The sequence below is a fragment of the Caretta caretta genome, chromosome 10 (assembly GCF_965140235.1).
Source record: "Caretta caretta isolate rCarCar2 chromosome 10, rCarCar1.hap1, whole genome shotgun sequence".
In the NCBI taxonomy this organism is placed as follows: Eukaryota; Metazoa; Chordata; order Testudines; family Cheloniidae; genus Caretta; species Caretta caretta.
Genome location: NC_134215.1, coordinates 36,084,837 through 36,098,625, shown reverse-complemented (window position 1 = coordinate 36,098,625; position 13,789 = coordinate 36,084,837). Strand labels below are relative to the sequence as shown.

Here is a 13,789-nt window from a genome sequence, read left to right as displayed (position 1 = left end):
AGCCATTTCCCTGTACGGTGTGTGCCAAACGCTACCCCAGTCAGACATGGACACCTTCCACTCCTCAGCCAGGGGCACCAGCTGCAGGTAAACTCCTTGCTGCCCATGACCAGCCCAGCTGCAAAGGCAACCAAATATTCTGACCCAGCAGCCCATCCCCATCACTCAGACACTGGTTCCTTTGCATCCCCCCCCCCCCCAGTGGAGGAACCAGAAGAGTCACATGTGGCTCTGTCTGGTGCCACCAGCCTTGCAGAGGTGGAGTGGCAGCGGGTGGCTGTACCGGGCCTTGCTGGCTGTTGCCCCTCCTTGGTCAGCACCAAGCCTGCAAATAAAGCCCCACAAGCAGAGCAAGCTTCCATCCACTGGCAGTTTCAGCTCTTTATTGTACCAAGGTCCTGGCTACAGATAACCATTGTCTTCCCATAGGGCAGAGCTCAAGGGGCAGAAAGAGGAGAGAGATGATGGGGGTAGGGGGTCACAGTCCTCTCGCTCCCTCCACACCCACGCTGCAGTTGTGTCGCCAGGCCCTAGAGTCTGCAGGAGTTTCAAGTGTCTGAACACTGGCACTTAAGGAATCCCAGCCAGGGCAGTGGGCTGCTCTCCTCCCCTGTCCAGGCAGAGGGCTGTGGGTGGCATGGCAGAGCCGTGGTCCATTTCCGTTGGTGTCACTTGGGCTGGGATTATTTTAACAAGTGTATTTCTTACACTGTATTTTTGGTTGTTTTTTTACGAGCCGTTTTCAATTTTGGCTAGAAACTGCTGTGCCCACCATTCCTCCAGGTCAATCGGCACGAAATCTGAAAGAGAAAGAGACTGGAACAGAATGCATGGAGATAGAAACACAGCTTAACGGCGCTCACCTTGGCATATGGCAATTCCCCCATCTACCACTGGGGGGTGACATTGGACTGCAGGTGAAAGGCTCTCTATCCTCTTTTCTCCTGGCTTCTCACCACTGCCCCTGTTTAAGCTCAGGAGGGAATAATTCCCCTGCCCTGGAGCACCTCCCCTTCTTTCAACCACAGCAGATCTGCTCTTCCTGCTGGCTGCTGCAGCTGCCTGCACCATGGCTCCCCCAGTTCTTTCTTTGGGCTGCTGGGAGTATGAAGGACGCTACAGCAACCCCCCTTCTTCGTGCGTTTGATCAAGGTCTCCTTGTTCCTGCCACGAAAGTGGCAGCTTCGCTCCCTGGAGCTATGTGACTGGGCTGCCAGGTGTGGAAAACTTGGTGCCGTCAGTTTTGGAGGAGATGAGGGGGCTCCTCGTGGGAGTCTGACCCCGCCTGCTGCTCCCAGGAGAGCCCTGGGCTTCCTGGCAAAAGGCTTCCCCAGTGAGTGAGCGGGGCCAAGTCAATGGTGCTCATGAGTGATCTGGCCAAGAGCAGAGTTACACAGTGCTGGTGACTCAGAAGGGGGCACTCTTCCCCTGAGCCAGATCTGGCCCAATCTGCTGGCATGGTGCTGGTGGGGGCTCCCCTCTCCGAGGTGCCACTGATCCAGCCTGGTCACTGGAATTGGGGATATTTTACAGAAGAACCAGAGAAGGGAGCTCCTAGTGACTTGGGCTGATTCAAGGACCCAGGGCACTTTTCTCCAGAGCAGGAGACGAGCCCCAGGCTCCTGGGTAACAAAGTGCTGCCCTCCTGTGGACGTCTGCACTGCAGCTGGGAGCGAGCTGCCCAGCCAGACCCACTCAGGGTCACCGCGTGGCTGTTCTGGCTGGGGCTGGCAGTCAGACTCTCTCACCAAGGGGGACTGGCTGGGCTTCAGAGCCTGAGCTCCAGCCCACATCGCAACCTCCACTCTGCTACTGTCTGCGTATTAGCTGGAGTCCTGCTGGCACCGGCCTGTCACCCCAGGCTGGGAGCACGCAACTGGAGCCCGCGAGCGGACAGTCAGCACCAGAAGGGGAGAGGGGGCAACAGGCATTTGAGGTGGGAGCAGAGAGCAGGAAGGGGTGCTGAGGAGGGGAGCAGGGATAATGGTGGACCCCCTCCCCCCAAGAAGCCCAAATGCAGTTGGTGGGTCACCCTAATAAAGAGCTGAGGATGCACTGGTCTCTAGGAAGCCAGCCTGGTCCATCAGCCAGCACCTAGCGCCTCCTCTCCTGCATGCATCTCCTGCTGAGGTATGTGCCGCCCCCTGCAGGTGGCCCCTGGACACTTACTTGTCAACACGGGGTTGGGAGTTTTCTCTGCATATTGCACCGGGCCACGCCCGCTCTCCCCTGGCCAGCTGCCGTCCAGCTGCTGTTCTACCTGTTGCCAGGCTGGAAGGGAGAGCGAAGCTGTGAGCCACCATCACACAAAGGAGCCTGCGCTCTGACTGGTCCAGCACAGGCACGGCCAGCTCTGCTGGAAGTTGGATCCCCCTTGTGCTTCTCCGCCCCCCTTTCCCCAGCCCCCTATGGCCTCCCCATCCCCCACCTCTGCCCAGATCTACAAGATTCTGCTCCAGCACCTGGCCTGGGGCAGGCATGTTGCTGCTGAGTGACGGGGGGGGGGGGGGGGGGGGGCTCTCATGGGTGTGTCCCCCATGGGTGTGCCCCAGGGATAAGCTTTCCCTGCCTGCCCTGGCAAGTGCTGCTGCCTGCAGAGACCCCAGACGCGGACCCAGGAGAGGAGACATCACTGGACTGCTCTGGCCACCGCACTGTGGAGATGCTCCCTGGAGCTGGTGACAGCCTTACCAAGGGAATCGCATGCCCATGTGGCAGGGCAGGCAGACCTCCTCCCCCACCGCTAACAGCCCCCACCCCACACACACATTCCCTGAGTCTGAGGCCAGAAGGAACCACTGGGATCATTGGGGTTGAACGCCTGTGTAATGCAGGCCAGAGAACAGCCCCCAGTCACTCCCTAGAGCAGATCTGTCAGAAACACACCCAGGCTGGGCTGAACGACTGTCAGTGCTGGAGAACCCCCCATACCCCTTGGTAACTTCTTCCAATGGGTTTCAGAGTGGCAGCCATGTTAGTCTGTATCAGCAAAAAGAACGAGGAGGACTTGTGGCTCCTTAGAGACTAACAACTTTATGTGAGTATAAGCTTTCGTGGGCTAAAACCCACTTCATTGGATGAACCGATGAAATGGGTTTTAGTCCACGAAAGCTTATGCTCAAATAAATTTGTTAGTCTCTAAGGTGTCACAAGTAGTCCTCGTTCTTTCTTCCAATGGTTAATTCCCTTACTCTTACCAATCTACATCTGATTTCCAGTCTGAATTGGTCTGGCTTCAGCTTCCAGCCAATGGATCCTGTTTGGATCTTTGCTAGACTGAAGAGCCCATTATCAAGTATTTATTCCCCAAGTAGGCTGTGATCAAGTTACCCCTCAACCTTTGCTTTGTTAAACTAACTAGACTCAAGAAGCTCCATCTGTCACTATCAGGCAGGTTTTCTAATCCTTTAATCATTCCCATGGCTTTTCTCTGACCCCTCTCCAATTTATCAACATCCCTCTTCGGCTGCAGGCACCAGAACTGGACACAGCATTCCAGCAGTAGTCTCGCCAGTGCCAGGCACAAAGATAAGACCATCTCTGGTCCTACTTGAGATTCCCCTGTTTACAGCTAGCCAGACCCCGCCTCTTACTTTCATAGACAAAACGGACGTTCTCCTCGTGGGCCAGCGTGTAGCTCTCCTCTGTGGCTGCCGTGGGCTGTGTCGTCACCGGGGGCTTCTTGCCATTCACTCTGTTGAACACGAGTTTGGGAGTTGGGCTACTGAGGCAAAGAGACAAAATCAGAGGCTGAAAAGACAGAGCTCTCTGCGACCAGAGCCAGTCAGCTGTAGGATAGGGGGCATGGTGTAATGAGAGGAAGTGGATCTTGTGGCCAGAGATTGGGACTGGGAGTCTGGACTCCTGGGTTCTATTCGGCATGACCTGAGACAAGTCACTTTGCTTCTTTGTCCCTAAATTTCCCCTCCCCCCTTCCTTTAGCTGTCTACTCTATGTTGATTAGCTCTCTGGTGCAGCACCTGTCCCTTTATCGGTCCAGCACCCAGTACAATGGAGCCTTGAGCTCAGGTGGCAGCTCTAGGCATTAATGAAATATAAACACAGTGAGGTGATGAGACCGTTATTAACGTTTGCAGTCTGCTTTCTTTAACTAACAGCCTGTTATTATAAATGATCAAATTCAATGCATGGGACTTCGATCATTTACTGTCGGGGCCACTCTTTCTGACAACACACTTTCCAGATCCTCAGCGTGTGGACCAATGCTATGGCAGAGTCACTGCACTATGAGTTTTCGCTGGGAAGGAAAATGTTGCAATCGTCGTAGGAGCGGCAGAATTGGCAAAATAAATCGAGCCAGAGGCATTTCAGCCGGTGCCTCATCTTTCCTTGGCCAGGAAGTGAAATCCTATGATTGCCAGCTTCTGGCTTCACTGTGCAGCGGCTCACCCCCAACCCCCACTTGGTCTAATAGATCTAGACATTAACATGGTCACTTCCTTGTCCAAGCACCAGCATCGGGTGTGGGCACGGTGTGTGTCACTACCCATTCAAGCCAGTGGAGGGAGCCCAAGGGCAAAATATGTCAAGTCTGTGGGTGCCACTAAAACAGACTGCTCCTAACTGGTTGGGTTAGAAAAGCCCCAGTCAGCCCAGAGAGCCAGCCTGCTGGTCCCCAGTGACGTAGCTGCAGAGATGGTCACAGGCCAAACATGCTCTGGGAGAATATAGGCTTCGTACTCTGAGGCCAGGTCTGCACTAAAAAGTTAGACCCAGTCGCATCGCTCAGGGGCGTGAACAATCCTCACCCTGGACCCAGCCTCGCCCCCAGTACAGACAGCACTAGGTTGATGGAAAAATTCTTCTGTCGACCTAGCTGCCACCTCTTGGGAAGGTGACGGGGGAACCCCTGCCATCAGTGTAGGTAGCGGCCACACTGAAGCACTCCACATGTTATCTCCAAAGGAGTTGAATATTTTACTATAGGCGGAGCTGGGAGCACCACCCAGAGTAAAGGTTGCCTGATGCTTCCCATTATAAGCTCCTGTTTTTAGTTGCTTAGAACTTTGCCAAACTTCAAGCTGTTTAGGCAGAAATTTCCCATACTGAGTGTCTGCCTTAGGCTGATTTTTGGGGGAAGATTTTAGCCAAAATGGCTCAGATGTTTCTAGTAATGAGGCTTGGGAAAAAATATGTTTAAAAAAAACTCGTGACCTTTTCTTTGAAAAGATTTAGCAGGGCCCCCATCTGCTTCGGAGCCATGATCCCCTGACAGGCCCAAGCAGGTAGAGGAAACTGTCTGATCTGAAGTAGAAGTGACAAGAGCCAGACCGGAGGGGCGGTGGTGTGGGCCGGGGGGAGGGAAGGAAAGGGGAGTAGATTGGGACAAAGGGTCTGGGCTGGTGGAGAGAATCTGAGGCTAGAGATGAGGGGAGGATGGAAGGGAAAGGGAAACTAGTGGGCTGGGGGGAGACTGGGATTGCATACCAATGGGGTGGGGTAGGGGGAAGGAGCGGAGGAAGCGGGGACACAGATCTTATAAGGGGCTGGAGTGCAGGGGGAGAACTGGGACTGGCAGGGCAGAGACTGGGACAAGGAAGCAGGGTTGCGGGGAGAACGCTGAGATTGGATAAGAAGCCCAGGGAGGAAGACTGGGACTGGGATCCAATGGGGATGGGGGACTAGAAGCTAGGGTGGGGGTGAGACACAGATCGGATGAGGAACCGAGAAGTGGGAAAGTGAGACTGGCTGAACAAGGAGACCGGAACTGGGGAGCCTAGGACATGCTGGGCAAGGAGACTGGGAAGAGAAGCCTGAGGAGTGGGACTTAGACAAGGAAGCAGGTTGGGGGAAATGGGCAGAAGGGTCTGTGTCCTCTAAAGCACAGTCCCCTCCAAAGCCTGGAATGGAACCCATGATTCCTGAGTCTCTCAATTCCTATGCTGTAAGCCAATATCTGTTAAACCCACTGGCAGAGTGTCCCATACCTCTTTAGAGTTGGACCCACGTAGAGGATAATAACCTACTACTGCTATCAGTTACCTCATTAGCTCAGTGGCAGAGGTCTGTGCAGTATATCTAAAGTGTCCAACCCTGCTGATAAACAATGTAGGACTAAATATGATACCACTTGATGGAATTTCTGGGGGTGGTTTAGTTTGATTTTTTTAAAAACCTAGGAAATTACACACAAACATGCCATCTTACACAAGAATATACAGGTTGCTAAGTCATGCATTCAGAAGATAAGACATACCAGAACTAAGGTTGCCCATGCAACCTTAATTTGGCCCCTTCTGCATATGCACTATGGTACAGTCTTGAGTTACATGATCACATGCTGTTTTTTCCCCATAGGGTCTAGAAGGTGGAGGGCTCAACGAAGGAAAGAGACTGGGGTAATGTGTTTGAAACTGGAGTAGCTGCATCAATGTAGACCACACTTTACACAAATGCACTAAGTGTGCAAGAAGGGTCTAAACCAGCAGACCTACTAGAATTGACTGGGAATTTGATGGAAAATGCAGTTTCCACCAAAAAAAGACCCCTGATTTTGCAAAAATCTTCAATTTTCCGTCAGGAAAATAGAAATGAAATATTGAGTTTCAGGACGGGTCAACCCAGATTGAAACATTTCAGTTTGTTGAATAGAATCAAAGTTTTTCAGGTCAGTATAGTATTAATCTCTTGTCTGCTTGAGCTGCCATAGTATCTCATGGGAACTGTAGTTTGGGTGCCTTATGCCACCATTCTTCTCTATTGAATGGAACCTCTGACTGTACTACATCTCCCATGATGCTCTGTGGTGGGCCCTGTAACTGAACCATTGTGGGAGGGCCTTGTGAGTCACCTGACCACAATGCATCATGGGAGATGTAATCTAGCTGGGGATCCTAGCCTCATAGAAGATAGTAGATCACAAGGCATTCAAATAGACCAAACCATTTGAATTTGGGAATGTGAAAACAGAAACATTTAAATGGAACATTTTGAAGTGAAACTTTTCAGAATTTGCTGTTCTGGGGAAAATCTCCATATTTCAATTTTTCTTCCTGATTTGGGACAAAAACAAATTTTGAAATATCAGAATTTTGGATGGGGCAGAAATTCCAATTTCACCAGCTCTCATAGTTCCCCAAGTCTAGAAATTCCATCATACTCAAGGCCTCAGCTAGTGACCTGAAGGCCGGGACCTGCCCTGCCACCATTTGAGACCATCAGTCCTGAAAAGTGCTTGAGACCCTGTCTGACCAAGTCTCACAAAATACTGCTAGTCTATTTTTGACTCCATTGTCTGCCCCTGGGAGCCATTCCCCTGCCTTGATGAATCTGCAGTGCAATAACACAACCTAAGAGATGTCATATGATCCAGTGAGGAAGGCGCTCAGAATGCCAAAGGAAAATTATATTCTGTATAACATTCAACACAGTGTGAATGTTACAGCCAGGATGGTAAATAAGTGACTTGCAATTTTAAAGACGGTAAATGTTTAACGACCATATTGTTTAATGTGTGAAAGACAACTGACAAAGGGGGAAAAATGGAGCTTGTGTGTCTTTTCTTGTTTGGTTCTTGAGGATGGAGAAAAATGGCCAGAAAGATGTTTTGGGATTTTTAGGGATCCCCCAACCTCCAATCTGCATGATTTTCACATTAGACACCAAAGTGTTGTCTGCCCTGGGAAATTCTATGGATGACTAGAGATCTACTAAGATTCTGACACTGAAAATAGAAAAGAAATGAAAACTGATTAATAGAGAGGGAAAGACTATATAAACCTCTGTTTCTTGTTTTAACTCCTATTCAGTATCTCTAGCCCTTTCAGTTAAGAGCAGAGAAAGTTCTAAACCATAGCACTGTGTCATCCAAGAAGTCCTCCAGCAAAAACAGGAAGACTGACATTCCTGATGTTTCTGAACAACAAATAAATATCAAACCCTTCCAGACCTCCACTGTATACCACAAAGAAGGGGCACAGACATAGGTCATCTTGACGGGAGATTCTTGTGGCTATAAGTTAAACTGAAGTCTGGTCAAAATGAGAAACAGCCTTTCATGGTTAATGAAGGCTGTGGTTTGTTTAATAGGATCTAAGGAAAATAATATATTAACTGGTGAAATCAGTGGGTTTGACATCAGCAGTAACTTGCCCAATCATCATACGGCTCTTTTGCATACTGCATTTCCATTGGTTGCAATGCTTTTAAAGTAACTACATTATATAGTCTTCTGAGGCATCATAGCAGTGCAATGTCTAAAGTGTTCCAAAGATGGATTTTTTCTATGAAATATATTATAATGTTTCCTCTAGAGTATAATCCCCTAAACATAATTATATCTAATACCCATTTGGTGGAAGAACAGAAACAAGCAGACCAGTCACTCCCAACCTGTGGTCTGCAGAGCACTTACTGGTGGCTTGTGGAGAGTTGGTTGGTCCCATGGTGCTATCTTCTCCCTGTCTCCAGCTGCTACGCTGCACTAAGAGAAAAACCACTTTCCCTCATGTTAACTTTTTATGCAGGCAATTACCATGGTGGTGTTATGTGATCCTGAATGGGAGGGCAGAGGGAACTGGGTGAATGGTAGGGGAAGTACTCACGAGACAATCTCTCTAATAAGGTATGGCCCAATCTATGAAAAGTTTTGAGAGCTTCCCAAAGTAGACAATGCTATCTGCCAGGGAATAATCAGGGCCCCACTATATACATCCCATCATGAAAATGAAGATTCTCCCCACACCAGAGAATTAAGCGGAGGAACTGATGATATCATCAATAGATTAATCTACTCCTTACTGTTTGGAGGTGTGTATCCCTCCCCGCCCACCTCAGCCTGATCTGAATGGATCTGCAGTTTCCTTGGCCTTTAACTGAAACTTCTCCCCCCGCTCTTAGTTCTGTTTCATCTGCAGCTACAGAATAAAAATCAGATCTGATGGCTATGTCGTCACCAGAAATCTGTGTTTAATCGTTCCAACAAGGGGCTATTTCTGAAGAACTTTTACAGTACATGCTACGGTTGGTTAAGAGTGAATATAGTTCTGCTGTTTGTAAATGGAAATACTGTCTGATTTCATTTGTTCATTGTTTGACAAATAGCATGTGATCATGTAATTAAAAACCAGTACAGTAATGGTCACTCCCGATAGGGCAGAGTTAAGGCTGTGTGTACAATAGCAACGTTGAAATATCCTGACTTTCAAATGCTTAGCTGTGCATCCCTAAGGTTTCCTTATTGCATTTTTACTGTGTCGAATTTTGAGTGATCTGATAAGGGAGTCCATGCTGGAGAGATATTGGGAAGAAAAGGGCCAGGTGGACAGGTCTGACGAGTGAGAAGGAGGCCACACAGCAAACAGGTGCTGGAAAGATCTTCTAGGTGCAATAAGCTTAGAGTAAAATAAGTTTACTTTCATCCCAATTCTATGCACCATTCACAGCTGATAATTTTCCAGATGGAAGGGTTCACTGCATTCATGTACCCCAGACTGTACATGTGGGTGATCCAGCAGGGGGCACCAAAGCATCCATGGGGCTCAACGTGGGGGCCAACGTCCAGCCAGGTGGATCAGACAGCACAATTGAGGACGAAGCATAGAGCTAAGGTGGAATACCACTCTGCCCTTGGTTATTTTTCCCTGGAGTGGACAACAGAGAGGCTTGGACATGGGCAGTGACTGTGACTTGAGCCAGTGGATTGCAGTGGCTAACTGCCTCTGGCCCCTGCACCACCTCCAGCCTGGATTTCTGGCTATGTCATCATTGTGCCACATGCTGCTCTGACCTTTCCGTCCCCTCATGTGGGCTGGGAAACTAGGTAATATTTCTTATTGCAGGCAGGACGCTGGGTGGGCCATCCCAATGCACCTTCATTGCCCTTGCCTAGGCCACTGAATGCCTGAGGGCTGGACCCATTCTTATCTTCAGACCCACAAAGAGAGTTTAATTCCTTATCTTCAGGCTACACTATTTGGAAAGAGCTGGTTGGGGTGGGGGTCAGAGACTGGGGAGGGTCTCTGCTTCTCCACCATGGGAGGATCCTCTATGAGCCAGGCTGTAAAGGGCTTGAACCCCATCTGCTTGAATCTGTAGTTCCCATGGCCTTTAAGTGAAAACTCTCCTCACTGAGTTGTTTCAAGCAGAAGGGAGCTGGGGGTATGGATGAAGGAACAGAAAGGCTGCATGGGGGGGGGGGGGGGAACACCTATTAGTTGCTCCTGATCCTGTAATGGCTCATCTGAACCAGGCCATGAACTTCCAAAATGACCTTTGTATTTGGCAGTCCCCCACACCTGCCATGCTCAAGCACAGAAGTTTCTGAAGAGGCTCCCCTGCCTGGTACTGAGCCCCTGGGTGACGTCCTGGCCCCAATTAAGTCAATGGGAGTTATGCCCAGTGCTTAAAGTGGGGGTGGCGTTTGCAAGGTCACAGACGGAAGTTTTAAAAAAATTCTCCAGGGTCCCTGAGGTGTGCACTTTAAGGGTTGTCTTGCCAGAACCACTGCTCCCAAAGTATGACAGACACCACACACACATTCTCCCCCCGCCCCCGCATATCCTATTAGGTCCCAAATCTTGTGGCCCCACTATCCCTACATGGGTGTTGGAGCCCCGGGGGGCTGGCAATTCCAATGGGCTAGTATGGCTCTTTCCCTTGGATGGGGGGCAGCAGGAGGAAGATAGGCACTTAATTTAGCAGAGGCCCTGGGAGCAACTAGTTCAGCTTCAGGGCATCCCCATGCCTGTACTTTGGTACACCCGGCTCCTGCCCCTCCCCCGGTGGGGAGCGTGTGTGCCTGTTCACTGGGGCAAAGGCTAACTCTGGGCAGCAGCAAGAGGGGGAACTGCCAGTGCTTCTGATCTGGCTGGCACCCCTTGGGCTACCAGCTCCACACCTCCACCCCCCACGCTGTCCCCCTGCCTCGCCCCCCAGCTCTCTGCCCTCGCCCCCCACGCTCCGTGCCCCCTGCCCCGCCCCCAGCTTGCTGCCTCTCCCCCCACGCTCCCTGCCTCGCCCCCCAGCTCTCTGCCCTCGCCCCCCACGCTCCGTGCCCCCTGCCCCGCCCCCAGCTTGCTGCCTCTCCCCCCACGCTCCCTGCCTCGCCCCCCAGCTCTCTGCCCTCGCCCCCCACGCTCCGTGCCCCCTGCCCCGCCCCCAGCTTGCTGCCTCTCCCCCCACGCTCCCTGCCCCGCCCCCCAGCTCTCTGCACTCGCCCCCCACGCTCCGTGCCCCCTGCCCCGCCCCCAGTTCTCTGCACCACTCGCCCCCAGTCCCCAACTCCAGCCCCCCCGGGCAGCGGGCCCTGCCCTAGGCTGGATCCCTCTCCCCGGCCCTTCGCAGGCCTTTGCCGGCCTGGGGAAACAGCGATCGGGGCCGGTTCCCGAGTCCGCTGCTCGCCTCCACCCCCTGATCCTTCCCCGCCAGCCCCTCCTCCTGCTCCGGAGCCATGTGGCAAGGACAAGCCGGGTAACCTCTGCACAAGGTCACCCCTCCCCCGGGCTGCCGCGCCCCGCACCTGGGCACCCCCCGCGGGAGGCTGGAGCCGGGCTGCCGGCGAGCTGGGACCCGGGAGCGGCACGTGCCAGATGCAGCCCGGCCCGGAGCTCACCTTGACAGAGGCCAGGCGCTGTGCGGCGGCTGCCGGCCTTTCAGATCCGCCGCCTTGCTCTCCACCTGCTGCGTGGGACCTGCGGCGAGACAGCGGGGTCAGGGCGGGCACAAGCCCCGCGAGCCCCCAGCCGCGCCTGGGCACGACCCACAGTCCCCCGGCGGCACATCTCCCCGCCCCGGCCCCCTGCCCTCCCAGGGCAGGCAGGCGACGGGGCACGGGCGACTCTCTGCCACAGGCAACGTGGTGCTTGAGGAGGGCACGCAGCCGAGCGGGGCGGGGGGAGAGCTCAGAGGAGCAGCACCGGGGGAGGGGGAAGCAGAGTCCTCCTGGCCCCGCAGGGCAAGAACAGGGGCGCCGCCCCCCCCACACCTCCCAGCCTGCTTCCACCAAAGAGCAGCAGCTGCCCATTTGGCTGCCCCCTTACCTGTCCTTCTCTGGGTGGCTAGCTTGCTAGGTCCCCTGGTAATCGTGTACATCATGTGCCCCGCAGCTCCAGCGGATCGTGTGGCAGGGCTGGAGGGAGCGCGGCACCCAGCTTTGCTGTTGCGCTGGGGAAATGCTTGCCCGGCTCCCGGAGCGGGCCGCTAGCAGAAGACGGGTCTTGCCAGAGCTTCCAAAGCCAGAGCTGCCTGTTGCAAAACTCTTCCAAGATGCCTTTGACTTTAACTTCGCTGCGCAGAGCTGGGGGTAGACAGCGATTCCCCTTTAACAGGCAGAGGGAGGCCGTGAGAGACAGCAGCATGTATGCAACACGCCCCCCAAGCCTCTTAAAGGGGCAGGCGGCGCCTCTGCTTCATTGTCCAACTACAAAACACCTAAGGCGCCCTGGATTCTGCTCACTGAACAAGGGGAATACACAGTGGAGGAAGAAATCGGGCCGGGGCTCCTCCCTGTTCTCTCTGCGTTTGCTGGGTGAATCAAATCTTTGGTGTTGTTTAACGGTATTTTGTTTTCTGTTTTGTAGCTAAGCCTCTTTGGCGGCTGCTGAACAGTTGTTGCCAGCCAAGCAGTGCCTGATATTAATATACAGCCATTAAAAATAGTCCAGGCAAATAATCTTAAAAGCCACCACCAAAGGCAGGACGTTGGGGATTTCCCAGCCCCATGTCTGAAAGGTAGCCGCAGCACAGACAAATCTGTGCGTCTTGATCTTTATTTACTGCACTCTGCCCTCCAGCATGGCTCAGGGAGCATGGACATAAACTAATAAAAACACCTGGAGGTACATATAAACCTATCCCTTTTCAGAGATGGAAACAGAGCCATTGTGTTGCAAAATGCACACTGTGATGAGGTTGTTTCTGCAGATTGTCATCTGACACAGCACGATTGTGATGATGTGTTGCAAGCTGCAAAGGCTATTTTGGGGCTAGGATGAGCCTTGTGCCTACCCCTACCCCAAAACCAGCAGCCGCTTTTGAAATGGGATGTGCATGAGCTGCCCGCGAGGCCTGGCCAGTCCAACTCCCACTGACATCAGTGGGGGATTGATTGAACCCTGGGTGTGGAGGACACAGGGTTTCCACAACAACAATCCAGATGACCCCCAGAGCAAGGATTAAAATCAGGACAGATGCCAACCCAAGTCTTTCCCTGGTTCTGCCCAGGGTATTGCACCACTCCTGGGATTGCATCCAGTGTAACAGAGAGCCAAATTTAGCCCACCAAAGTCACCCAGCCTTCTGAAAACCCCAGGTGCCTTATCTCTCCATGGGGTAATGGGAAGACACAAGTGCAGCAGCAGTAACTTACTTTGGAGGGTGTGAATCAGACCCATTGTGATGACCTAAAGCCTCTCTAATTTCCTTGCAGTTCTATGGGCATCCTAACCCTTGTATCTAATAGAGCAGTAAGTTCGGTCCCATGCTAACAACATGTTAGCAAAGTAGCCACTGAGCTTTCAAAGGGTTAAACTGCAGCCAAAAGCTGGTTCCTAGTGGCTTACTAAGTCTCTCCTGGAATGGAGAAAGGGCAGAGCTGGGTGAGACTTAGGTGCTCAGCGGTGAAGGTTACATATAGGACACCTCACCCCAGTGTCTATAGGGGTACTATGGAATGGGAAAATTTCTCTATTGTATTAGCCAGATTGTTTGTGAGACTGTCAGAATATAAATAGGGGAAATGCCATTTTCATCAGTCATGAACTGGGGGGGCAATGTGGCCTAGTCAGGAATCTGGACACAGGACACCTGGTTCCTAATCCTACACTACAAC

General features: G+C 52.3%; 1 protein-coding gene across 3 annotated transcripts; it reads right to left on the bottom strand.

Moving 5' to 3' along the window:
- Window positions 1-356: 356 nt before the first annotated feature.
- MCRIP2 (MAPK regulated corepressor interacting protein 2) lies at window positions 357-12,303 on the bottom strand. Of its 3 annotated transcripts, none has more exons than XM_075132886.1 (5): window positions 12,000-12,303; window positions 11,573-11,651; window positions 3,594-3,724; window positions 2,170-2,271; window positions 357-816 (listed from the first exon to the last, which is right to left on the bottom strand). In XM_075132886.1, the coding sequence occupies exons 1-5, from the start codon at window positions 12,052-12,054 to the stop codon at window positions 785-787; spliced, it is 399 nt and encodes a 132-aa protein (XP_074988987.1). In that variant the 5' UTR covers window positions 12,055-12,303; the 3' UTR covers window positions 357-784. The 3 variants fall into 3 exon arrangements, with proteins under 3 accessions (XP_074988987.1, XP_048723386.1, XP_048723387.1); XM_048867429.2 differs by having other exon boundaries at window positions 357-800; window positions 12,000-12,298; XM_048867430.2 differs by having other exon boundaries at window positions 357-800; window positions 3,594-3,721; window positions 12,000-12,296.
- Between the last annotated feature and the right edge of the window lie 1,486 nt (window positions 12,304-13,789).

What these genes read in the sequence shown, in the direction of transcription:
- MCRIP2 (XM_048867429.2), bottom strand. Translation starts at nt 12,054, where the DNA reads ATGATGTACACGATTACCAGGGGACCTAGCAAGCTAGCCACCCAGAGA. An exon ending in AGCCACCCAGAGAAGGACAG is followed by an intron (nt 11,652 to 11,999) that starts GTAAGGGGGCAG and finishes GTCTCGCCGCAG; the next exon opens with GTCCCACGCAGCAGGTGGAG. An exon ending in AGCGCCTGGCCTCTGTCAAG is followed by an intron (nt 3,725 to 11,572) that starts GTGAGCTCCGGG and finishes TCTTTGCCTCAG; the next exon opens with TAGCCCAACTCCCAAACTCG.